Source organism: Gavia stellata, chromosome 12, assembly GCF_030936135.1.
Source record: "Gavia stellata isolate bGavSte3 chromosome 12, bGavSte3.hap2, whole genome shotgun sequence".
NCBI lineage: Eukaryota > Metazoa > Chordata > Aves > Gaviiformes > Gaviidae > Gavia > Gavia stellata.
This window is the reverse complement of record NC_082605.1, coordinates 263,219-289,465: the sequence shown is the minus strand read 5'-3', so window position 1 is coordinate 289,465 and position 26,247 is coordinate 263,219. Positions and strand designations below refer to the sequence as shown.

The window sequence follows — 26,247 nt, the reverse complement described above, 5'->3', positions numbered from 1 at the left end:
TTACTTCGGCATGAGGGAGTCAGGTGCCCTTTGCAGAAGCCCCTGGAGACTCCCAGGGCGCTGTGCTGGGCCGGCCTCAAGCAGTGTGGGGAGCCGGCACAGTCTTGTGCTCCTGAGCCACAAGGCTGTCGCAGAAGTGACAATTGCGGACAGTAACCCCGCCTGCCCCAGGCAGGCAGGGGAACCAGGCTGGTGGGAAAAGGCCTTGCCTGAACAGGTGCTTCTTGGTCACGTTTCTCTGCAGATCACCCGTGCCATCTCCGAGGTCGTGGTTGCCCTGAGGGACATGGAGGAGTTCAGGCAGCTGCTTCCCCACCTCCTTCCCAGCCTCCTGAGGTGGGCCAGTGAAATGCTGGACGAGGAGAGGCTGCTTTCCCCCCTGGGAGAAGGCTGGAGACAACTGTTCCTCGAGGGCCAGGTGCTTGAGGAGAAGCCCTGCAGGTAAGGCGCCACAGGGGCAGATGGAGGGGCTGGCTTCGGTTCCCCTCGCCAAGGCACGTGCCTTTGTGGGGCTGAGGGAGTGCTTCACCTGCCCCGCTTCCTAGATGTGCAAACCGGTCGTCATGGTTGGTTTTACTTCTGTTCCTTCATGGGGAAACTCCAGCTCCCAGGCAGGAAGGTCTTAGGCAACCCGTACTGCGGACGGCTGTCATCTTGCCTCCTGCATACCCTTGCATGCACACCAGCATTGCACTCCCTCCACGGGCCCCCGCTGGGAGCAGAGGCTCTCGTGGGCACTGGTGTCATTCTTCACAAAATGCTGGTGGGAAGAGGTATTAGGTGTTGCCTTGGCAAGTATCGGGCATGGAGTAAGCCTAGGAGCGTGGGTTTTCCTCTGCGTCAGTGGGTTTGGGGCATGATGAAAATGCCAGTGTCGTTAGCTGCAGTCTTGAAGGCTGTGAAGCAGCATCTCAGGGGTATTTAGCTCTGCTGAAGATAAGTATTCCCCTAACCTGCTGTGATTTGAGATTTCTTTGGGTTTGTGGTGGTGGTGTTGTTTTGATTTGTTTTGTTTGTGTTTGTTTATTTTCTGGTTTGTTTCTTCTGCCAGGATTTTCCTTTCAGCTATAGAGTTGGTGCTAGGCAAATGCATGGCGCAGACGTGGATGCAGCGGCTCATGGATCAGTCAGTGTGGGCTCGCCTGGAAGACGCCCTGGCTCACCCTGAGGGGGTGCGTCTCCTGACCAGGTAAGAGCCCCAAGGATGCACCTGGCTGCCTCCTGCGGAGCTGTGCCCAGGGAAATGGCTGCGGGGACCCTTCCGGCATGCCTGGGAAGCCGTCCTGAGCTAAAGAATAGTGTCTGCATCGGTGCACGTGAATTTTGGAGACCCGGCCTGTGGCCTTCCTGGCTAACTGTGTGTCCCTCGCTTGTGTCCCCTGTGCAGCGTCCTGCTCCAGGCTGGGCTCGTCTCCCCCTGGCTGGTGAAGAACCTCTTGCCATGGCTGGGTTCGTGCTCAGTTAAGCTGCGGGTGACAGCTACAGCCTTCTTTGCTGAGGTAAGGCAGGGGGTGGGGAGGGAAGGGTTCAGAGGGTTTTACCGAGATCCTGCTCCTTGGGATGTCTTTTTTTGTGGGAAGATCCCTGGAGAAAAGGTCCCTGGAGCGGAGCAGCCAGGGGAGCGCCTGGCCGGGACCAGGTCCCCACGGCACTGCCTGTGTCGTTCCAGCTCTCGGGGCTGCAGGACAACAAGGAGCCACGAGTGAGGCAGGCGCTAGAGGAGTCTCTCCACGATACCTGGCCCCAGCCAGCACCAAGGAGTTAATTAAATAAAGCTCAGCACAAGATGCCTAAAGGGTGCTGTATCTTTTTTTTTTTCCCTGATGGCACCCTTGTGCTTGGTGGGACCACATGTGGGTGACACCGAGGCTGGGGGCTGCCAGCTGCATGGCCCCTCTCGGATCTTCCCGGGCTGGGCACAACGGAGTCATGCCAGGACAGACCCCAGAGCAGGGCTCTCCCCATGGGGTCCTGGGGCCTTGCCGTGCCCTCCCACTGCCCATGGGGATCCCCTTGCCACCCCTCCCACCACGGCATGTCCACCTCTGGCACCAGCAAGGGGTGGTGCAGGGAACAGCCCAGGACAGGCCTGACCATACCACCACAGCAGGCTTTGCCCCCTGGTGTCCTACCATGCTGGGACCCCCGACGGCACTTGCCCAGGGACACAGTGTGGGTAGCAGGGGAAAAGGGGGGCACTGGGGGGAGTAGAGGGCACTGGGGGATGGGTGGGGGGAACCAAGGGAGGCACAGAAGTTTACAGGAGCGTGGGCAGGGGGCAGAAGGGGGGCACTGGGGGACAAGTGGGGAATGTCGGGGGGCATCTTAAAGGGTCAGCTATGGCTCAGGGGCTGAGCAGAGGGACAGAGCATAGCAGAGGACTCTGGCTGGCCCATCGGACCCCTGCCCACTAACACAGGCCCCATTGGTGCTGCTCCCCAGCCCCGGCAGGCCTGGGCACATCTGCGTGGGGCAGGGGCAGCTCCACGCAGGGAGCCCATCAGCAGAGATGTGGTTTCACCTCTCAGGCTGCTGGGCACCCTGGCCCTGCTGCGAGCCCATGTAAGCCTCTGGTCCCCTGTCCCGGAGGTCCCACCAGACGTGTGATCCGAACTGAAGACTCTGCAAAGTTTGCTCAAACACGTGCTCCCGCCTTGCACAGTCACGTTCCTTGACAGAGGTGAGGATGGAGCTGGAAGAGGGAGTCGAGCCCCTGACTGGGTGGAACACCAGGCTGGGGGGTGGGTCCTGCCGTGGAGGGGGCACCAGCAACGGCCGAGGTGCTGGTGGTTTCCCTGGGCACCGGCAGTGCTGAGGGCTCTGGCAGTCCTGGGAGGTGAGTGTGTCAGGCGCGGGGCAAGCGACCGAGCTGGACCTTCTCCGGTGGCAGGCGTTTGTATGAGGGTGTCTCAGAGGGACCCCTGTCCTCTCCCACCGCTGCAGGTCAGTTCGAGGCACGTGTGAGCCCTGGCTCCCTGCACATCAGGCTTTGTGCTGCCCTCCAACGGTCTGAGCCTCTTCCCAACCCCACGGAGCTTCTCAGCCCTGCCGGTAACTCCCTGAGTTGCTGCTCATATGGACCAAACACCTTGGTTCAGCTGCATCACCTGAAAGAAAGCAAAGGACCAAGAAGCCAGAGACACGGGGAGAGAAGTCCCTGCAGAGTGGAGTCTCTGGAGATAAATGTCTTTGGGGGAGATTTCTCATATCAGGCCAGGCCCAGAAAACAGATGAACCTGTGGAGTGGGAAGGCTCCAGTAGGCAAGAGCTGAAAGGGGCTGAGCTCTGCCTGCTAGCCTGTTTTGTGAGCTCTCCTGACAGCAGTAACAGTAACAGCAGCAACCCCAACAGCCGCTGAAGACGGGCTATTTACAGAGCACAGTCTCCTCTGAACAAGTACAAGCATAACTCCTGGCACCTCACTTCCCCCCAAGCAGCCCCCTCCTGCCCCACTCCTGTGCGTGCCCCACAGCCAAGCTCTGGGCTGGCTCGGGGGCTGGGGGAAAGCCTGTGACACTGGCCCACAGGGGCCCAGTGCCCCCAGGAGCCCCAGGCCAGCGCGGCCCCAGTCCTGCAGCCGCGGTCCCCCAGGGCACGGCCAGGCTGCACTGTCCCATTGCACCACACCACCGCTGTGGGAGCTGAGGGGTCCCCAGGCACTCCCTGTGTATGGAGGGCTGGGGCGGGGGGGCAGGCTCTTGGGGTGCTGGGACCCAGAGATTGGGCTGTGGGACGTTCCCTGCTCCGGGAGCACAACAGGCACCACGGGTGACTTGGTCAGATGTGGCTGTCCCTGTTGCTGCTCTCAAAACTTCGGGCAGAAATCCCTCCAGAGGCCAGGACAAACACCACCTCAGTTGCGGCGTCCCCGCAATGGCCAACAGATTTCCCTGCCTTCCCACCATGGGCCGGCCCTGTCACCCTGAGCCCCGAGGAGCAGAGATGGCTGAGGGCTCTCCAGCAAGGAAGGAGGGGTGAGAGGGGAAATTTGCTCATCCAAGGGCTGAAGGAAGGCTCTGGGATGCACGGCGGCTTCCCCACCCATTGCGCCCCAAGGTGAAAGGCGAGGGGCAGAACACAGCTGGAGCCAGAGGAGCACAGCTGGAGCTGGGGCTGCCTGACTAGTCAGGGATGCAGGGAGGGAAGGGTGTGTGGAGGGATGTCCGTGACTTTTTCTGGGAATGCTGTCTCAGACCCCTCCCCCAGAACTAGGGACATGCCTCCCCATGCTCCTTGCCTAAACTTCCCACCCTTTGATAGAGCTCCTTGATGCAACCAGCTGGTTTCCAAGGCTGGGCCTGGCAGAGGAGGGAGGACAGTTGGGGTCGGTCCTTTTTGGCTCCTCAGACTGGAGAATGACATCCTTAGCTGCATCAAGAGGGCAGATGCGGAGAGAGGGATGATACTGGAACAATGAGGTTGGAGAGCTGTCTAAGGTCCAGACCTGCAAGCAAGACTAAAGCAAGCCTTGCCTTTGGTGACTCGGCTTCCCAGATCACCATGGGATGGAAGGGGACCCTCTGCTGGGGAGCTCTACTGGACAGATGTCCCCACCACAGACATGTACAGCTTCTCCAAGGGACACTCCGGGTGTCTCAGCAGAAGGCGGAGGCAGCCCTAGGCAGGAGTTGGACTTGAGGGGCAGTTCCTCTCCCCAAGTGGAGGTGCTAGCCAAGGAGCCTTTTCCTAAGGGAGCTGGACAGACCTGTTTCAGAACTGACCATGGAATGGAAAGAGTGCAGGTGCCACTTCTGGGGGCAGGGGTGACAAGGTTTCAGTCCGAGTCTCGCATCACAAGGAGTGCCCCATAGTTAGCAGGGCAGCAGGATGCTCTTTTCTCACTTCTTTACTCTTGCCCACCCCATCCCAAAGCCACGCCTGAACCACCAGCTGCCTCCTTCACCTTCCAGACCGAGATGAGACATGCGTCCTGGTGTTTGGTTAGTACAGTCTGAGGATAGCATGTCTTTGGGAACTGGTGACTAGTTAGCCGGTCACCCTCCTGAACAGGGTCAGTCTACGCCCACAACCGCAAAGAGCTGCAGCTGTGGCACATCCCACGCTACGGCCGTGGGATGGCATTTCTCTGTGCAGGGGGAAAGGTCCATTACAGAGACTGCTATTCTCCCCAGATTCACACACCAAAGGGGACGGATGAAAATACTCCAAAATGATATTCCTGTAAAGCAGCCGTTGTTTCACGTGCCCTCTGGGGGCCACCTCCAAAAAGCTGAATACGCTGCACAGAAACGTCACCTGCATCGTGCTGCCCAGAAGGCAAGCCACAGCTTGCCTAAAAGGCCAGTCTAAACACAGAAAACACCCGGCAAGCTGTGGCCCACGCAGTATCAAATCACTGGGGGCCAGCTCTGCCTCCTGATGCTCACAAGCTCCAGAAGCAGACCAACCTCTCTTGCAGGGTGCAGCACCAGCCTTACCCTTACCCACTCCCTTATTCTTTAGGCAGAGTCAGACAACCCAGCATGCAAAATTTCATAACAACTACAGCCCAAGAACAGCAAGATGTCTGGGTTCACCTGGCTTAAGGGGTAACCACGCTGCCCCAACCCCACCACACACCCCTTCCCTAAAGACCGGAGGACTCCATGGAAATCTCTGTCTGAACCCACATGCAATCCTATGCCTGCCTAGTAGCATGAAGGGCTTGGATATGTGCACGTTTCCTGTTCTGGTAGAGCGGCGGCTGAGCTGAGAAAACTTCTAGGAAGGTCAGTTTTCCCACGCTCATCCACAGCCCAGCATATAGCTAAAGGATATCGCATCTGAGTATGAGTCTCATTTAAACAAATCCACGGGTCTTCAGAGTCTTCCCCACACTGTTCTTCATATATATCCAATTGCAGTTTCAGCTCTTCTTTCTCCAGTGTTCACAGCTCCTGTCAATGCCGTAAGCACACCGAAAAACACCCAATGAAAACTGATGGCGTTGCAATATTGAGAAAGTATCAACTGAGCCACAGGCCTCTGAAGTGCATTGCTGGAAGACAGGAAAGACATGGACCTGTTGGAGCGGGTCCAGAGGAGGGCCATGAAAATGATCAGAGGGACAGAACACCTCTCCTATGAGGGCAGGCTGAGAGAGTTGGGATTGTTCAGCCTGGGGAAGAGAAGGCTCTGGGGAGACCTGATTGCAGCCTTTCAGTACTTAAAGGGGGCTTACAAGAAAGATGGGGACAGACCTTTTAGTAGGGCCTGTTGCGTAGGACCAGGGGTAATGGTTTTAAACCAAAAGAGGGTAGATACAAGGAAGAAATTTTTTACCATGAGGGTGGTGAAGCACTGGCACAAGTTGCCCAGAGAGGTGGTAGATGCCCCATCCCTGGAAACATTCAAGGTCAGGTTGGACGGAGCTCTGAGCAACCTGATCTAGTTGAAGATGTCCCTGCTCACTACAAGGCGGGGTTGGACTAGACGACCTTTAAAGGTCCCTTCCAATCCAAACTAGTCTATGATTCTATGATTCTAAGACGACAGGGTTTCAGGGTTCACAGTGAACCTTTAAGTAACATGGTCTGGATCAGGTATATTGATAATATGCCCACAGGTTTGAATAACGCCCTAGGAAGAGCACGTAATCACATAGCTGAGGCTAGAAACAGACCCAGAAGGGAGGGCAAACTGCACATTCACAGACAGAGATCACCGTCACGGGTTTCCAGTAAAAAGCACTATTGCTATTTAACAAAAACCCATGCTCAGAGCTGAAAGTCCCTGCAAGCGTGGGCAGCCAGAAGGATATTGAAACGCCCGCAACATAGCATGTCTCATCGCAGCAGCAGATCTGACAAGACCAGCCTTGCTTTGCGTCCGCTAGAAACACAGCATTTCTGGGGTTTTCCCACTGAAAACAGCTGTGCTGCTGTTGTGGGGCCATCACACTCCATGGGGAGACAGGAAAGATGGCAGCTCCTTACCTTGGGGATGTGATGAAGTCCTGAATGCATCAGCTCAGTACGAATCTGAACTCCCAAGTCAAGTTCACCAGCAGGACAGATCATGGCATTGCTCAGCTGCATACAGGCCACCTGAAAGAAACAACCAACCACACGCACAAAAGAGAAACCTTCTGAGCGTGGACTGGAAGTCAGTGGTTCAGGACTTACTAGGAGGTCAGAGGACAACACGCAAAGCCACAGCAGAAAAAAACGCAGTAAAGCCAAAGGCATCCACACCAAATTCATCCCGCTTCAAGCTCTCCAGCTCCTGCGTTAGATTCCAAGTGCCACGTCCACAAAACCCTGAGGGAATATGTACCTTCAGCACCACCGAGGTTCCACTCTCCAGGCCACCCAAGACGGGCTTGAATCGCTCCACTCCATCCATTTCTGCTCTTCCAGTAAAAGCCTCCAGCACCTGCCCACAGCTGCAGTGAGAGAGGATCGGCAGCTACCCTACAACCCAGCACAGGATTGTGCAAGTGCAGACCCGTTGTAAAATGAAGAGTGAGACTCAGAAGAGAGCCTCCACTGAGAGGCCACTAAGAGTCGAAAGCTCAAGCGCAGCAAAAGACAGGACTTCTACCACCATGAACACGGGTTGAGGCAGGACACAGGGGGTACACAGACCCTTCGCAGCATCTGTCATCACGCAAGGGACTTTGATAGCAACAGCTCTTGCCAGGAGCAGCATCCTCTCTTTTGTACCCAGCGGTGTTTTGCTCCCAAACTAAGGAGAAAAGAAAGTTGCACTCAACGTCTGAGACCAGGCCAGCTCTGAAGAAGAGGGGAATGGGAATGCCTCGTGACTGAGTGTGCTCTGAGGAATGACCATGAGAAAACACTTGCTCCAAAACCTTGTCCAAACATCTACGTTACCCTTCTGTCTGATGGGACAGAGGAGTGACAAGAAAGGGAGAGATGCGTCTCAAACCACATGCTGCCAGCAAGAGAAAGGCTTTCGGTGAAACTTAAGACTCCAGGAGCCACCGAAGGAGCATGGCTACGATGAGAACTTCAGCACCAACAGTCACACCGAGATTCCACCTTAGTTGGCTCTTACCTCCAAAAGACAGCAGGAAAGGTTGTTGATGCAGGAAACCACCAGACTGAATTCCAATACAGCCAAGATTCACACTGCTATCAATTGCCCCCCCTACTCACAGGAATCCCTCAGCTCAATCCCAAGCACACACAGCCCCATCTCCATCTCAGAAGAGATCTTTAAGCCCCCAAACAAACCACTGCCTCCTCCCCACATGAGCAACCTGCCCTGCTCCTCGTTCCTTTTCCCTCCCTCCCTGGCTGTACCGCACTGAACCGGTATTTCTTTCCCTCCTCACACAACCACACCATATACAAACACAGTAAGAATCCTGCATAGGAAAATCGTCTGCAGTCACCAGGGACCTGAGGCTCTTCCCCAGCCTCACCACAGTGTTGTGGTGTGCACCACTGATGTGGTCACCAGCCATTCTCCTTGCACCCTGGGACCAGGACGGCCACCCCGCTGAACACACAGGGAGAACAATCATGGGGAGGGGAAAGAGACAGGAAGATTAAGAACACTGGAAACAGAAATGGACGCAGAGCTCCACGTCTGTGGGGCTGTGCCAGGAAAGCCAGGGAGAGCACGGAGCAGCAACGAGCCCTGTGGCTTTCCAGAAGCTATGGCAGGCACTCAGCGATGATGCCCATTCGATCAACTCCTCATCCTGCAGCATCTTTCTCCTCCTGGACCTTTTTTAAGACATCCGGCAGGGCGGCGAGGCCGTCGGGACCAAAGCTCTGCACCCAACTGCCAGGAACAGACAAAATCATCAGCACACACAAAAACCCTAAAGTGCTAAAGTGCCTTTTATACCTTGGAAAGCCTTTTCTCTCTCTGGACCCCACCATATTGGCTCCACTTCCTCTGCCTTGGTAGCTTCTGTCAACGGCTTGCTTAACTCCCCTAGCCCCAGTATCCCGGATCTGCAGTATCCTACTGGGCCTAAAGATCCTCGCAGTTGTTTCTTTGTTACCTGTTGAAGTATTTCTACAACAGTCTAGACCCATTCTAGGTCTACTAATCTTTGCCCTTCTTTTAATATAAATCCTAAATATTTTTCTTCCTGCTGACACAGCTGAAGCTTAGAAAGAGATGCACGGTGACCTTTTTCTCCTAAAGTGATACATAGACAAATAGTGTCTTTCAAGCAATCTTCGTATGTCTTGTTGACAAGTAACAAACCCTCTACGTATTGTACGAGCGTAGAACCTCTAGGTAATATAGTATCTTTCAAGTCATCTTTAAGCAAACGTGAGAATATCATAGGAGACCCAGTGAACGCATAGGGCAAGCGGGTCCACATTAGTTGTTGGCCTTTCCCTGTAAATGCCACAGATGCTGGCTGTCTTCTGCTATAGGAATACTAAAGAATGCGGCTGTTAAATCAATCACAGTAAAATATTTTGCCCAATGTGGAATTTGCCCTTAGGTTTGAAATTGGAAAGCGATATATTGAAAAACTGAAACAAGTGCAGGTCTTGCTTGCTCCATAGGGTTTTCTATTCCTGCATTACTTATGAACATTTCTCTTAAACTACCCAAGTAGCCTGCTGGATTCTCATCCTTGAGCTGTTTGCATGCATGAACTTTAGTCGAGTCTGTTTTCCCAGGACACTTGGGAAGCAGCACTCAAAACAGAATCTCTGTGCTGTTGAAGATCAGCATTTGGAACAAGCTGTACTGGCTGCTTGGCTGTGTCATACAGCCTTATTAAAGTTCCTTGTGGCACTGCACCTCTCTCAAGCTGATCCCTATCAGCCCTGGCTAATCGTTATCTGAAGCTCCTTAAATTTCTCAGGACTCGATGTTGATGGTGTGCATGGACCACTTGCACATGTGCACGTTCGTGCTTCCGAGTACAAGACTCCGAGTGAAGTGGGTTTTGTTGTGAAATAAACCCATCCCTCCCTCCTGCGCGTAGTTTTCCTACTTGACTTAACTGCTTTAACATTGCAGTAGCGTTGTAGCTACTCGCAACTGCTGAACTCAAAAGCGAATGGCAACGACACAGGTAAGCGGATCGCTGAACGGCACAAGTGCCAGCCACTCATGTCACCCAGAGCGACAACTTCTTCCTTACCTCATGTGGCCCCAACTCAGCGTGCGGCACTCCACCCATTCTGTGTCTGAAGTAGAGACAAAAGAATTCCCAACACCCAAAAGCACCTAAAACCATCCTATAAAGCGAGAGTTGCCATTTAAGCAAAGACATGACACGCACTGTTCTTCTGGCATCGTTTTATTGCCACAACACTGTGACACACATCACTTCAATGCTATTTCCTTTGGCATAGTACAGAAATTTCTCTCTGTTAATGTGCATCTAGCATTGAATGCATCGCTGAAAGCTGCATGCATTTCAACTTGAACACGACGGCTGCTCTCCCGCACTCTCCGCCCACAGATTACTGCACCCCCCCAACACTTTGCTGCTGGAGAAGGAGGGCCGAGCGTCCCAGACGCCCCTCCAGACCGCCCCACGCCAGCCTGCGGCACACGGTGCCTCGGGGGCTGCCCCACTCAGCTGTGCAGCGGCAGGGCCGCCACCCCGCAGCCGCCTAAGCCGGAGCCGCTGCTGCGGCCCTGAGGCCTGAACGCGCCGCCGATTCCGGGTGAAACCGCCGACAGCGGCCCCCTCGCTTCCGGGTGCAACGCGCAGAGCGTCCCCCAGCTGCTTCAGGGTGCAACGCCCAGAGCCGTCCACTGCCGGGGAACGGAGGTGTCCGGGCGGGAGCGGCCCGACCTGTCGCCCACACCCCGCACGGGGCTCTTGTGCCTGTGACCAGCCCCCGTGTGGGGCCCGTGTCCTGTCACCGCCTTTGTCGCCCTGGTCACGCTGGCTCTCGGGAGCCCCAGGCACTGTGGAGCAGAGGGACCCGATGAGGGACCCTCGGTGGAGGAGAAGCGGAACGGGGCACGCTGACGCTGGCCCTGAACGAGTCCAGAGGCCTGGCAGGGCGCACCCACGAGGGAGCTTCCTCGTGTCCGTGCGGGAGCTCTCTGTGACCTTTGGAAGGCCCTGGGCGCTTTCCTTCTTACCGGTGCCCAGGCCAGCACAACTGTTGCACTCCCAGCTGGCCGTGCTGTTCCTCAAATAGGAGCAGCGTCTGTGGGTGCCTTCGGCAGTGCAGGAGCAGCACAGGAGCAGTTTCCGGGACCTGGGAAAGCAAACAGGCTCGTGGCTGTGAGGACAAAGTGGCCGCAGCATGGGAATGCGTGGCAGAGCTCTTGTACTTAGTCCTTCCCCTTCGAGCCCTTGGCAAGAGAGAGATCCCCTACAGAGCCTCGGGGTGCAGCTTTGGCAACTTACCCCTCTTCTCTGCTGCTCCCTGCCTCCTGGACAAAGGCACTCGCTGACATCGCAGCGGCTGTGACTCTCTCATAATTGTTCAGAGGCACCATCGTCCTCCCATGGTGGTCCTCTTGACGTTATCGAAAATTGTAACGAAGAAAACTCTCCAAAACAAATGATAATTTAAAAAGCCGACATTGGTTTATTGCAGCTGGGTGCATGGGGGATTGCTCCTCCTAACATGCACACCGGGTTAAAATCATGACAGGTATTTAAAACAGTTAACAAAGTTAGTTACGCCTACTGGTTCTACCCCTTAATTAACTATTGGTTAATACTTTTCTTACTTCATCTTGAAGCTATAGTTCTCTTTTAATTCACCACGCATGCTCAGAGAGTAGGGGGCTTAATTGGGCTGGGGGCTTTTCTAGCTAGGAGGTGTGTTCTTTAGCATTCTAATGAGATTATAATGAGACAGGTTAACTCTAGGGCACTGTTTTGGCATCCCATTTTATTTTTCTAAGATTCGTCCTTGTGTTAATCGTTATTGCTAGTTAGTAGAGAGTCAGTGAAGACAGCCTATATCTTTAATACGTCTAAGTGCCAGGTGCATTTGTTGTGAAGTATCTTCTTTACATTCTTCTTGCTTGTTTTTGACAGTTGTTTTTCAAGATGTTCGGTAACATTGGCAACGGAAGGGAAAATAGATGAGCCCCTGCTGCCCCTGCACAAGGCAGATGCAGGGCATCCTTGCTTTTCCCTCCCCCCCGGCCCTGTTGCCAACTCCTCTGTGAAGGTGAAGCCCAGACTCACGGGACAGCGGAGGGGCAGGCCTGCAGAGGCAGTCCCTGGCGTGGCACAGCACTTGCACCTTCCTTTCTTGTGAGCTGGGAAGGAAAAAAACCCAACCTCCTGGGGATTCAGAACCCTATGGTGAGCATTTCCATCAGAAATCGATGTTCATTTTGACAACGCAGGCAGCAGAAGCAGGAGAAGCCAGCGTGGATAGCCTGATTCTGGATGCAGCTGCCCCTGTGGAACCAGGCGTGTTTGCACGCTGGGCACACCATGGTGTCGCAGGACTTTCTGTTCTCCACAAGGTCCAGGCAGATGAGGCAGGTGGTGTTCGCCTCCGGAGCCGCCTCCACTGCCTGCTCTGGGTGGTGCTCCCAGCAGAAGGACCTGGGGAGAAGAGGAAAGGGATGGGCAAGGTGAGAATGCTGGGTCCTCCCCCGGTGATGGCAAGGAGGTCAGAGGAGGTCTGAAGGAGCCCCAGGCCTCGCCCGGCTCTGGCTCTGCCTGTGACTGGCTACTGGGAAGTGTCACTGTGAGTTCCTTGCTTGTTTGTTGCTCTCACCACAAATGAGGCAGTGCTAGAAGGAGCACAGCGGCCCCCATCAGCGGCAGCCTCAGGGCCTCCACCGCCAGCCCCACACCTCCGGGCAGGGTGCAGGATGTGGCCACTGCTGGGTCACACCCCGTAGATCCACCTGGTGGACGAGGCTCCTGTGCTGGAGCTTCTGTGGAGCTGCCGGGAGCAAGACTTTTGTCCCAGAGCTGGCTGGAAGGGCTGGGATTTCTTTCCTTGGGTCCGGGCTAAGCTCCAGCAAACCTCTCTTGGCAAAAACCTCCCTGTTCTTGTCAGGTCCGCACCTTCTGTGCTGCCCGCTTGATTGTGTGTCTAATATCCTCAAGGTGAACCCCATCCCTACTCCCTTGCTGAAACATCCCATTGGCAAAAAACTGCAGGAGAGAAAAGACGAGGAGCTGATGAGGCGAGTGCGGCAGCGACTGCCTGACGGAAAGCTGGAGGGAGCCCCGGAGGAACTCACCAGCCAAAATTCATGGGCACAGAGCCCTTGCTTCTCCAGTTTGTGCCCACAGATATCTGCGTCAGCCTCTGCCCGGTGACACAGCATGCACGCTGGAGGGGAGAGAGCAAATGGCAGCGGGAATGAGCACCTCTGCGGGGCCGGGGACGGCGTCCCTAAGGGATTGCCCCCGAGGGCCTGCTCTGTCCCTGCCTAGCTGGCTGGTGGGCAGGGCCGGAGGCCTTGGAGAGGAAGGGGGCATTGCAGGCCCGGGTGTCCCAGCAGGCGCCCACTGCCCATCCTGGGCCGCGCTCGCAGGTTGGGGAGCTCCTGCCTCCCCCTGCCACCGCTCTGAGAGAGATGAGGAAGTAAAGGGTAAAACCTTCCAGCTGCCCTTTTTTAAACAAACACAACTGTAATAACCTTGCCAATTTCTTTTAGTTATGTTACATGGTTAGCCGCTGACGTTTTCAGAAATAAGGAAATGTTAGAAAAGCCAAAGGAAGGTCTGTGATAAAAGTCAGTGTGGTAGGCAGTGAAACTTACCAGAGCATTACTGACCAACAATTGACTTTTATGGGTTTTTTTATTGATTACTTGCAAGCGGTATATCAAAATTTAGTGATGCGTTTTCAAGTGTCGATGCTCATTCAGCAATCAGTGGTCTCCAGAGCAAGGTTTACAAAGACGCTTTTTCTTTCCGTAGGCATTGGCTAGCACAAGCCATGTTGCCCACGTAACAACTAAAACAGCTGATGCAAAGTGTGCATACAGCTACTTACTAGTTATCCAAGTAACTGCTGTTGCGTGTGATAATGAACAGATGTATTTCATTCTCTTTCCCGTACTCTTATTAAGAGGGGGAAAAAGAAGGAATTCTGTGCTTCTAGGGCAGTTACCAAAAAAGGCCTAGAATGTGCGAAAACATATTTTGTGTGATTTTTATCCCAGACTGTAAAAGTAAGCTCTTCCTAAAGCAATATATTTTAAAAGTGGAAAAAAATTAGCTTAAATTCTACTTGAACAGCCAGTCTAGAGGAAACATTTGTCTTCTTGTCATTTTCAGGATAAAATTATGTATGCACACAGTCAAGCATGCCTTGAAAATTTCATAAGTCACTGAACACAGGAAGTGACAGCTTGGTTTAGTTTTGCATGTTGGGTGCCTAGTGCTATCCAAAAGACATTTTGAATATTGTCCTGAAAACTTTAAATATAAGCAAAAATCTGTCCATCAACTTCTCAACTCTTTTTACCAGGAAGAAGGAAAAAAGAGAAGACGGTGTGGCTACAGTCTTTCTTGCATTAAGTATGGAGGGTATGAGAGAGGGCAAAAAAAATATGTCCTTTGACATTATGCATCTGTATAACTTGCTGAAAGAGCTACATGGGTCAGAAATCTTTTCTGCTCAAAATCCTGTTAAGGGTGAAAAGGAAACAGGTCTTATATGTAATGTCAAGAATTTCTTATTAGTGTCTCTGAAATGTGAAGTCTAATGGACGAATTACTGTTAGTCCACACCTAGTTACTAAAGAAAGAAAAAATACATTAGTATTGCTATTATAAGAAGGGTCTCAGTAATACAGTTTCAAAACACATACCCTGTTACCTGCCCCTTTTCCTCTGCTGTTATTCTCACTCTCCCAGTTCCCCCTTGGTCTTAAGGTCAATGAAGACAGTTTTCCTCAAGCAGAAAGCAGGGAGCTGCACCCAATTGTCAGTGTCCCAAGTTCTTCACTGAGAACAGTATGACAATGGTGGGGTTTCTCTGTCTTTCTTTTTTTCCCCCTCCTGACAGATCTAGATGTCTGACAACCTTCTCTTGTTATTTTCTGTTCAGAGCTACTTACAGTGCTGGAAAAATTAAAGCCCCTCCAAGACCCTGTGCTGGAAATCAAGGGACTGGGATCACGGTAGGTTTGGGGGTGTGTTCTCTGTTGTCCCTCTTCTGTTCTCTTGTCTTTACACTTGCACCACCTAATGGTATGTGTTACATTGCAAAGCCTTATAGAATATTTTCTAAATGATGTTGTTCTGTACTTTGTTTGTTTGTTTGTTTGCTTTCTTTTCATCCCCAAAGACAGCAAGGTAAATTTCAGGAGATCCTCTGTTTTTCTTTGAAGGTGGCATAGAAATAGAAGCTTGGAAGATGGAGGAGTGGTCTGTGTTGTACAAGCCACAATGGGAAGATGAAGGCTGGCATGGGAAACTGCAGACCTGCTCTTTGTCTTTCAGTCATATCTTCCATATGTACCTACTAGGATTTGAATGTGGGTTAGTGTGGAATACGGATAATTTTCACTAAAAGCTATAAACCTGGGTGGCACTTAGGATTGTCCAATGCCACCTATCAGTTAAATAATTGGTGGAGTGGAGATGGGTGCCCGAGGATGCGGGCTTTTTGCATATCAGCCTCCACCATCGTCCCTAAAGTACCTGCTAAACCAGGGGAATATCTACAGGGCTTTATGTGGGCCAACCAGTAATGGTCAAACTGCCCCGGACTGGTACAGTGGCAATGGTATTATTAACCCCAAAGAATCTCTATGCTTGGGAAGCAAAGGACAGTTCTGGGAAAATACACCAAATTAGTACCAGACGGGTGGTACCGCCCTTTTAACTTAACTCTGTCGGTCGCAATATGACCAAGCGTTCTCTTTTGTTTTTCCTTGCAGAAACATTGAAGACAACAACTTGCCCTTGGAACCATGGCCTCTCCTCCATGGAGCTGGAGTGTCCTAAAGGCTTGCTGATAGCTCTAACAATCTGACTTGCTTTCATAGTCTTGATGATAGTTTGGCAACTGAAAGTTTTAACCATGATGCTGGTAAAATATAGTTTGAGTATTTTATTGTTGATGACCTGTGGATGGGGTTTTTCCTCAAACCTGATATTGCAATTGGTCCGTGCTTTTGGGCACATACATAATGTCAGTCAAATAACTGCATGTTTGCCTCTACCCAAGCCGGCTGCTTCAGCTTTGGACTGGGGAATTTTAACCCTTGATCTAAATCTGCAACAATCAAAACCACGTGTGACAAATTTCCTTGGGGAATGTACTTACCCAAAATATGGGAAGCATCCCAGGTGGGTGACTGGCATTACATGGAGACCACCGACTGGTGCATTGATTGGGATGGGACTATTGGACCATCACATACCCTCATTGATGTATATACTAATTTTAAGATTTCCCATTCGGTTAAACCAAAACACTGTAATTGGAACTGTACCAAAGTTCACAATTACAATAGCAAAAAGAGTGAAATTCAGAAACTGGGCCTGATAGTTCGAGCTCTTCGGCTGGGTTGTATTTGCCGTAACTACGCCACATCTATCAATGGCACCCGGTCACGTTTGACAGTTAATGATACCCATATAAATTGTAAGAAGCTAATATTGTTTTCTATGGGACGCACTGTTTGGGTTAGTAGTGATGGAACATGGACTACTGATTTGCCAGCGGAAGGTCCACGATGCCAGCGCACATTGGGATTGTTGACACTTTGTCCCCTCTGGTGAAAACAACCTCTTGTGCCACCCCTATGGGGGCGGATCAAACGGGAACCAGAAGACCCTTGGCAGCATCCAACCACAGGAACGGTAGTTGGATGGACTTTGGAATCTATCTTTACACCCCAGATAATGGCTTTCCAGAATCGCAGGATGCTGTATAACCTTAGGGGACAAACTGAAGCATTGGCTAATGCGACTCGGGTCGGACTGGAGAAATTAAATGAACAGCTGCAGGCAACATTGGGAATGACATTGCAAAATAGACTAGCCTTGGATCTGCTATTGCTGCATGAAAATGGACTGTGCGGCTATTTGGATTTAGTAAATGATACTTGTGTTCATATACCAAATGTAACTAAAGATCTTGATGAACAACTCGATCACATAAAACATGTGGCAAAGGCCAGCCGTCAGTTGAGAGCAGGGTTGGAAACAACCTGGTTGAATAAGCTGTTACATGGATTGGGATTTTTACTATCAGGATGGTTTGCTGCTTTATTGCAGTCTGTGATTATTGTAGTTATTGTAGTAGTTGTTTTTTGGATGATATTGGCTTGTGTCAAATCTGTGTTCACCCGGGTGTTAAGTCATCAGGTGTGTACGATCTCTGGCTGTACAGAATTGAAGGTGAGTCCTGGAGTGGAGGAAGTCTAATGGGAGGGATACCCCCAAAAGCGATGTTATGCAAGCGTGATTTGGATTTCGATCCGAGTGACTATAGTCACGGGGTGGATAATGTGGACTTTGGATAATGAGGTGGGATTCTTGTGCTCAAAGAACCATTAAGACTGCGCTTGCAGTGTGACCTGGGGGAGTGGAGACTTGCCCGGCTAACGCAGGATGCAGATAAGGAAGGGGCCCTGTGAAGGCAGGACAGCCCTGCTTGTGGTCAGCAAAGACAGTGAAATAACAGGAATCTGAGGGGTTCTTTGTTTCTTCGAAAGGAGTCGTGTCCGATAACTGACCTTTGCCTCGTGACTGCTGAAATGCATATTACAACTCACACCCCTGCATATGCTAATGAAGATTATAGAGATCATGCACTTGTCTCTCCACCCAAATCATGCTACACATCACATATGGCAGGGGGAACCTCATAGGTTTGGGGATAAAAGGTGGAGAAAATGATTCTTAAAGTGGGAAGGAAGAACCTCGATACCTGATGGACCAGTCGATGGGCTGCGTTCTCTTCCTCCACCCCAGGCAGGGACGCCTCTCTGGGTAAGCCCTGTGCCTCTCTCCCTGTGGGTGAAAGTTATCCCTGGGTTCTTGTATTACTATCAAGTTTGCTAGCAATATTAACCTGAATTAGTAGCGCGACTGTAGTTAGTGAATTTATCAATGGCAATCTAGAATCTGTTTCTGTCACTCTCAGTAATAACTAATTTCAATTTTTGTGCATCTGCGCAGTGCAAGTCCTTTTGTTGGGGCTCTGATAAATGAATCAGTGAAAGTCCTGGGACTCTGACAGATTTTGAAACTACATTTCTTTTAACACGACAGTTGGCATTAGGATGGGTGTTAAGATTACGAAGAATAAGGAGCTCAGCATGGGAAGGAGTGAGGCATCTTGCGCAATCCAGAGTGGAAAGTTGAGGAGTGGCATAAGCACATCTGTTGGTCTTTCAGCAAAATGGTTTGACTACAGATTTTAGCATGTGATCAGGAGGAGGTGAAGGGTTAGGGTAATGAAAAGCAGGGAACTCAAAATGGGAAGGAGTGCGTGTGTGTTGCACAGGCTGGGATGGAAAGTGGAAGCCTGGCCCAGGAGCCTGCAGGTGTGTGTCTTGCAGTGGGAACATACACCCACCAAGCTTAGCATGTGAGTCAACCCTAGAGCAATGTCTGTGATGATGTGGCTGCAGAAAGAAGCTGAACTTTCAATTTCTGCCTTTCTCACTATAGCAGAAGAAATAATTGGCATGTTACTTTAATAAATAACAAAACTGAACAACTTAAGTTGCTGTTTTAATGATGTTAATAACCTTGAATGCAGCAACTGTTTATTTGCATTTCATTAAAACACAGTGTAATCAGGGAATCCATTGTCATCTGGAGTGGAGGGAATATAATTTTCACTGAAAAGTGAGTACTTGTAGAACTTTTGTTGTTACTAAAAGTGCTGAGTTACCAAACCACTTGAAAACATATATTTCTCTAGAGCTGCATTTTATTAGATGAACCTAAGCAGGTAAGGAAGAAATTGAATGTTGGTCCTTCATAAACTGAAATGTTCTCAGAACATATTGTCGTGTCTATCAAGAAGATGCGTTTAAATGAATAATATGATGAAATAAGATTTTTTTAAAATATTTTTTAATCATAACCTTTGTAGAATGAAGATCTTTTTAACAATAGAAACACAAGGAGAAAAGCTTTAAAAAATACAAGTTAAGAGTTTGCAAAAGTACTGGAAGCTGGTAGCAGGTACACTGAAATGAGAGGCTCCAGTTTTTTCTAGTGACGTGGAGAGCACTGGGGTTTTTCAGAGGGACTGGCATGTGGGTGGTGTGTTATGGTTCTTGTTGTTGTTTCTCAGCGTTTTTTTAGTATTTGTTAGTGTACAGGGTCCGATTTGATCCAGAAAATCCAGAGGAGAAACTGTGTAGTCAGCCTCTTACTATTAGTAAGAATTCCAGCAAACGAGTGGTGACAGACTTGAATGAGTGAACTCTCCGTGAGCTTGGGCTGAACAGAATCTAAGCAAAAGCTGTGCAAGAGCATTGAGATTTGGGTGAATAGTAATTTTTCCTTCTCCAAAACAATCACTTTAGCTACCTGATGTCCTGTTCCCTTACTGGGTTCCCTTTGTTGCACCTTTGGCCATGTGCAGAGTCTTAGCAAGCAGGATCTATACAATTTAACCAAAAAAATTACTTTATGCTTTCTGTAAACACAAAAGATGGCAAAGAGTAGCAGGACACTATGAGAGGCATTTGCATGCTCCCTGAAGGAGATACTTCAAGGTCTTTGCTGGCCTAGAAGGCTTCAGCCAGGATGCGAAGGGTGGAGGGGCTGCTGCTTTGTGGACTGGGCTGATCTGGAATCTTGCTGAGCTCCTGTCTTCCAGTTCATTGGGTTTTTCCATTAGGATTTTAAGTCTTTTCACGTTGATTTTGTACTATTTAATTCCTGAGTTCCTAACAGTCCCGCTTACAACAGTCCAACTTCTTTCTGCATTTTACCCTTCTCACCTTGCAAGGGTCAACTCTGTTCTTTCTCACAACTTAGCAATTTCCCCGTGAGTCTGAGCCAAAGATGTGCAGCTGCCCTGTGTCAGAGCTCAGCCTTGGATCCGACAGCTGGACCCTCTGGGTAGGGGAGCTGAGGGTGGCAAACCAGCTGATGTTCAGGTCCTTCTCCGTAGTAGTCGAGAGTTGATTCTGTTGTACTGAAGAGGCTTTTCTGTTCTTATTGAACCTACACAGTAGAACTGAACTAGCCAGGTCTATGTAAGTTGGATGAGGGTTTTTGAGAAATAAGCTAAGTGGATGCTAGAATTTCATATGGTTACATGTTACTTATAAATGGAAAACTTAACTGGTTTATAGCTATTTAATCTACAAAATCTTGGTTTGGTTCAAATTGTATTACTGTGTAGTAAGAAATTCTTTGCCCATGTTACTAGCTGCTTTTCAGCATTCGGGGAAAGTAGCCTTTCCTTTCACATATTTTTCGGGTATGCCATCTGTAACTTAGACATCAGCTTTTCGGTTAAAAAGGAATGTATAGGGCTTTTATCTGTAACCACCCTCCCCTTGCCTCTAGTCTGGTGCCCCACGTTGGGCACCAAATAGGACTGTCATGGTTTAACCCTAGTGTGCAGCTAAGCACCACACGGCTGCTTGCTCACTTCCTCTTCCACAGGATGGCGGGGGGAGAATTGCAAGGGTAAAAGTGAGAAAACTTGTGGGTTGAGATAAAGACAGATGAATCATTTTTTTAAAAAAACTGTAGGTTAAAAAATCCCCAAATTACAAAGAGAGAGGAAAATAAAACCCAAGCAAAAAAAAGTGATGCAAAAGAAAATAATTGCTCACCACCAACCGACTGCTGCCCAGCCAGTCCCCAAGCAACAGCAGCCCCTGCCAGACCTCCCTCCCTCCCTCCCTCTCCCCCAGTTTTGTTGCTGAGCGTGACATCCTATGGACTGGAATATCCCTTTGGTCAGTTGGGGTCAGCTGTCCCGGCTGTGTCCCCTCCCAGCTTCTTGTGCACCCCCAGCCTACTCGCTGGTGGGGTGGGGTGAGAAGCTGAAAAGGCCTTGAGGCTGTGTAAGCACTGCTCAGCAGTAACTAAAACATCCCTGTGTTATCAACGCTGTTTTCAGCACAAATCCAAAACACAGCCCCATCCAAGGGCTGTTGGATGTGAAGAAATTTAACTCTGTCCCAGGTGAAAGTGACAGAAAAGTTGTACTGCTTCTTTTGCAATACGGGCACAGTATATAGAGCCTTTCTTTGTACTGAAATGTTGAAGAGTACTTTGATGCAGTTTGGATAGAAAACAGTAAAACAGCTAAAGTAAACAGCTAAAAGTAAACATCTGAGATGCAAAACCCTGGCTGTGCTGAGGGGCTAATGAGCTGGTCTGAATGCACTCAGGTGCTCCATGTGTTTCTCTTCTCTGACTAAAGTGAGTGTGACCTCTAAATGTTTTGTACTTCTAAAACCAATGAGTTGTTAACACCCTTACTAGTTGTCCTATGCCTTAAGTCCAGAGTCAGAAGGCAAATTTCTACAAATACCTCTTGTAGTGGAGGCAATACTTGTTTACATTTACAGCGTGGATGAAATTGAATCCGCGCCATAGATGACATTAGTAACATTTACAACAATTACATGTTTTTATTTCATACTCTTTTCCATCTTTACTTTCTATTTCAATTATTTGTATGTACATGCTTTCATTTTAGCCTCTAAGTTGTTATTTACAGGTGCAGGTGATTTTAAAAAGGCTAATACTATGCTAGAGGTGTAAATTATGTTTCCTCTTTCTCAGCTGACAGTTTTAAAAGATAGATCTTTTCAGTGTTTGCTGTTTATCAAATTCCAAAAGGATCTGCAAAAAAGCAGCAAGGGCCTAGTCCGAAAAAAGAAAAACCTGAGGCACTTGAATTAAGGTGTTGACTTTTCTTAAGTCGATGGAATCCAGAGGCTTGAAACTGAAACTAAGTGACTTCAGGCTAGAAATTAGCCCAGCAAAGTTAGTTAACTATAGGAGTGGTTGCCCAGGGCATGGGGTGGATTTTCTAGCGCTAACTGATGAGAAGGTGCATCTTAAGTGGAAGGCAGGAGCCAGGGGCAGGAATAGCTGGATCAGGTGCAGAGGCATCGGTCACGCAAGAAGCCAGAGGAGGTGATCACAGTCATCCTTCTTGACCTTAAAAGTCTGCCAATGCAGGGCTTCACCAGGGGCTTCTCTTTTCGTAAGGAAAGGGACAAAAGAGGAATTATAGCTCAGGACAGTTGCCTTTTTGTTTTTGTGAGGGCAGTACCTGGGGAACTGTAGGGGAAGGCCCAATGAAGGCTGAACACTGGCACGGACCTTGAGTTATGTGTTGACCCAGCAACATGTAATTTTGCGTGATGAAAGGTGCTGGAGTACCCAGGAGGCAGGGCAGGCTGAGCAACCTTCCTGCTTTTTCTCTGAGCTCTGAAATCCACAGCAGAGCTTTTTAGCTGAAGGGAGGTCCCCAGGAGATGGTGCACACTATGCATCTCCCTGTACACCCACATGGCTCTGGGGAGTGCACCTGAATGCCTGTACTCTCGTTAGAGAGGACAAATTGCTCTTTTAAAGCTCCAGTGCCACTGCCCCGCAAACGTGCAAGTTTTCCACCTTCCTGTGCCCTCCTCCCCCTCCTTTCCAAAAAGCCCTCTCACCCCACATCCAGCGTCTCAGTGGAAGATGCACTGTCTCCCTTTGGAACAAAAGCAGATCTTGGAGAGCAAGAGTCCTGCTGTGCCCTCTGATGGCTGTAAAGAGGACAAAGTCCACAACAGGAGACTTTATCTCCTGCCTCCTTTCCTAGCTCTGTCAGCAGATAGATGTAGGAGCAGTTCTGACTGAGTTCCACTGCATCTGTGAAATGTTCACTTTTCCTTAGGAGTACTGCCCCTTTCCTTTAGACAGAGAAACACATTTAAGAACGAGGGGTTTGAACGTGCTCCAGGCTGGAATACCTATAGATGCCATACCATGACTGGCCAGTTTAAAGATGAATCTACAATTCAGATCTGTTTAAACACTGGCCTCCAAATGAACTACTGAGTCCAAAAACCCCAGACCTTGGAGCACACTCATGTGAGCAAGTAGCGCAGGTGGCATCCAGGTCTGAATGTTGCAGCTTGATCCCGTCTCAGCCCTGTAGCTTTAGGGAGCCTGCTGGAGCATCTGTGGAGGCTGGTAGAAAGCCAGTGACTAATGTGTCTGGGGTCTTTGGAGCAGATCACAAGGAAAGGCAAGGCTCTACCTTCTTTAGGTCTCACAGGGAGTGATCGTCACTTGTGGAACTGAAATAAAGTAAATAAATCGAAAGATGCCCTGGGAACAGGTGTGATCCACGGCCAGAAGAGTCCTGAGTACTCTGAGCAGCCTCCCTGCTCACACCACCTCCCTTCTCCCCTGCGTCTGCAGCTCCTGCTCCATCCCCCAGCCCTGCTCACTTGCGTTGCAGGTGTACCTCTGTGCTAACACAGCGGCTCGCTAACAGCTTTGCTCTCTGTCCTCAGGGAAGAAAGAAGACTCGAAATGGAATTCATAGCAGTGACAGCACTGGTTTAAGGTAAAGCAGTTGGGATGACTCCTCTTTCCCCAGCCATTTCCAGCTAATAAGGATTTTGTCACTGTGACTGCCCTCAGCTTTGTGAACTGCCACTCCACAACCACCCTTGCGGGGGTGTGGGGGGGTGTGTGCATTGCTTTCCCACACAGTCCTGAGGCACCGCTTCAGATCGGGAAACTAATGGCAGTCCATGTCTCTCCTTCACAGGAAAGGGGCATGAGGCTTGCCCCTGGCTCTGCTCTGATGTCGGAGCACAGCTGGCAAACAAGGGCAATGGGAAGCCTCCAGAAGCTGAAGAAATCTAATAACCAGGACTTCAACCACCTGCAAGCCTTGCGTCTGGCCAAGGACTGCTTTTTGAGGATGCCACCTTCCCCACTCACGTCAGCTCCATCGGTCCCAGCCTGCTCTTGGAAGACAAGCTGTGTCAATACAGTGGCAGAGGCCAATACTGCAATTTATGCCGGATGGGGTGTTTCATAGCCCAGCTGCCGAATGGGAGTGCTGATGGCCAGGTGCTAAAAGCCTTCACCTTGGGGGACGAGATCTGTGCAAAGCAGGGAAGCAGAACCCAAGGGGCTCACTGGGAGCACAACGCTACAAGGCGGGATCCTTGCTGTGGGACATATGCAGGGAAGAAAAACTCTGTGACATCAGTGACTCCACTGGGTACATTTTTCTAGGAATTTTGCTTCCTCCTGTGAACTTGACTAGAACTAGTGTTCCCACTTTGATCTGCTTCTAGATGACAAATCTGAAAAGCTGTCAAGTTCTCTTAAAGACCTCTGATTTCTGTAATCGAAGCCACCGATTCAGCAATAGCTATTTTAAAGGAATCGGGACAAGGCATGAGATGAAATACCTTTGTCTGCTGAATGCCGGTTGCAGTTTAATAGGCTGTTGTCCTCTTTATCTGGCATATGGGTGTTTAAATTGGGAGGTGGAATCAAACTGTCAGCTCTGTTATCCTAGGAGCTAATTGAGGGAATCTTTCCGTGGTCAGACTGCACTGCTGCCTAGCATTGGCTGCTGGTGCAGGTACTGGATTAGCCACACACTGCTGCCCTTCTGCTGGGTTTTGCTGAGTGCAGCGCTCCTGCCTGGGGCCTTTGGCTTCCCTGGGCTGGAACAAACCCATTCATCTCCCCGTAGGCAACTCCCCAGAGTGTAGAGACAGTAACTGCAAGAATGTAGAGGCAGAACAAGAAAACTAGAGGAGATTTATTACTGAAAACAGGAAACACTTTCTTACTATTATTTATTTCTACAGGAATCTATTTCTAGCTCTGTGACACTGTATCGCGCGGTACCTAGCACCCACACTTCCTCTAGCATACCCCATGTTTGGGTCAAACCCTGTCGCCTGTGTCGTGGTTTAAGCCCAGCTGGCAACTAAGCACCACACAGCCGCTCACTCACTCCCCCCAGGTGGGGTGGGGGAGAGAACCAGAAGAGTAAAAGTGAGAAAACTCGTGGGCTGAGATAAAAACAGTTTAATAGGTAGAGCAAAAGAACACTGCGCGGAGAAGCAAAGCGAAAGAAGGAATTAATTCACCACTTCCCGTCGGCAGGCAGGTGTTCAGCTATCTGCAGGGAAGCAGGGCTCTATCATGCGTAGCGGTTGCTCGGGAAGACAAACGCCATTACTCCGAATGTCCCCCCCTTTCTTCTTCCTCCCCCGGCTTTATATACTGAGCATGATGTCATATGGTATGGAATATCCCTTTGGTCAGTTGGGGTCAGCTGTCCCGGCTGTGTTCCCTCCCAACTTCCCGTGCACCCCCAGCCCACTCGCTGGTGGGGTGGGGTGAGGAGCAGAAAAGGCCTTGGTGCTGTGTGAGCCCTGCTCAGCAGTAACTAAAACATTCCTGCTTTATCAACATTGTTTCCAGCCCAAATCCAAAACACAGCCCCATACAATCCAAAACACAGCCCCCATACTAGCTCCTATGAAGAAAGTTAACCGCATCCCAGCCAAAACCAGCACATTCTCCACCCCTTATTCCATACCATTTACATCATGCTCAGGTCTCACACCATCCAAAACGTTCTCATTCCCTATCATCGCCCTTCCCATCCTTTGATATAGTACACAGATATCCTTCCCTTAGTCTATGGACCACCCCGGTGAAATATTTGTAAAATGTCCATAAATGTCCATTGAGTTCATGTAGTCCATAACTTTGGGCTCCATCTGTTATGGTGGTCACTCAGGAGAGAAGAGGTGTTGTATTGCATGGAGTTATTGGGCACCACAGCTAGCTCAGGTCGGGTCACTGCTGCACTTGCACTGCTTCTTGTAAGGCTTGTCCTCAATTGGTTCAGGTGGTTCCTGCTATAGTAGTTCCTGTAACATATAACTCAAATCATGGATTAGTTTCACCCAGAATTAAATTACCTTGAGGTACACACTGGACTTCCCCATTCTTCTGCATTACCCACCAAGTGCACCCAGGTCCTTGAGCAAAAACAACCCCGCGAATAGGTTTACCTTTTCCTGAGGAAGGAATAACCCAGACTGTTTTTCCCAGCAAGTTCCTTATATGTACTACGGGAATCTTATCTCCTTCCACAGTGCGCAGGGGTTTTGATTGGGCAGGGCCAGGTCGACTGGCAGAGCCTCTAGTGTTAACTAGCCAAGTGGCTTCTGCTAAATGTGTATCCCAATGCTTAAATGTCCCAGCACCCATTGCTTTCAGTGTAGTTTTTAATATTGCGTTGTATCGTTCAATTTTCCCGGAGGCTGGTGCATGGTAGGGGATGTGATACACCCAGTCAATGCCATGCTCCTTGGCCCAGGTGTTAATGAGGTTGTTTCGGAAATGAGTCCCGT

The 26,247-nt window shown here is 50.2% G+C and overlaps 1 protein-coding gene across 1 annotated transcript in view; it reads left to right on the top strand.

The window, feature by feature from the left end:
• Positions 1–26,247, top strand: part of LOC132317894 (maestro heat-like repeat-containing protein family member 2B) — a 51,605-nt gene that overhangs the window by 15,773 nt on the left and 9,585 nt on the right. The window contains exons 27-29 of the mRNA XM_059823400.1: positions 245–441; positions 1,052–1,189; positions 1,388–1,499. Of these exons, the coding sequence (XP_059679383.1) occupies positions 245–441; positions 1,052–1,189; positions 1,388–1,499 (447 nt within the window). The remainder of the gene's footprint in view (positions 1–244; positions 442–1,051; positions 1,190–1,387; positions 1,500–26,247) is intronic.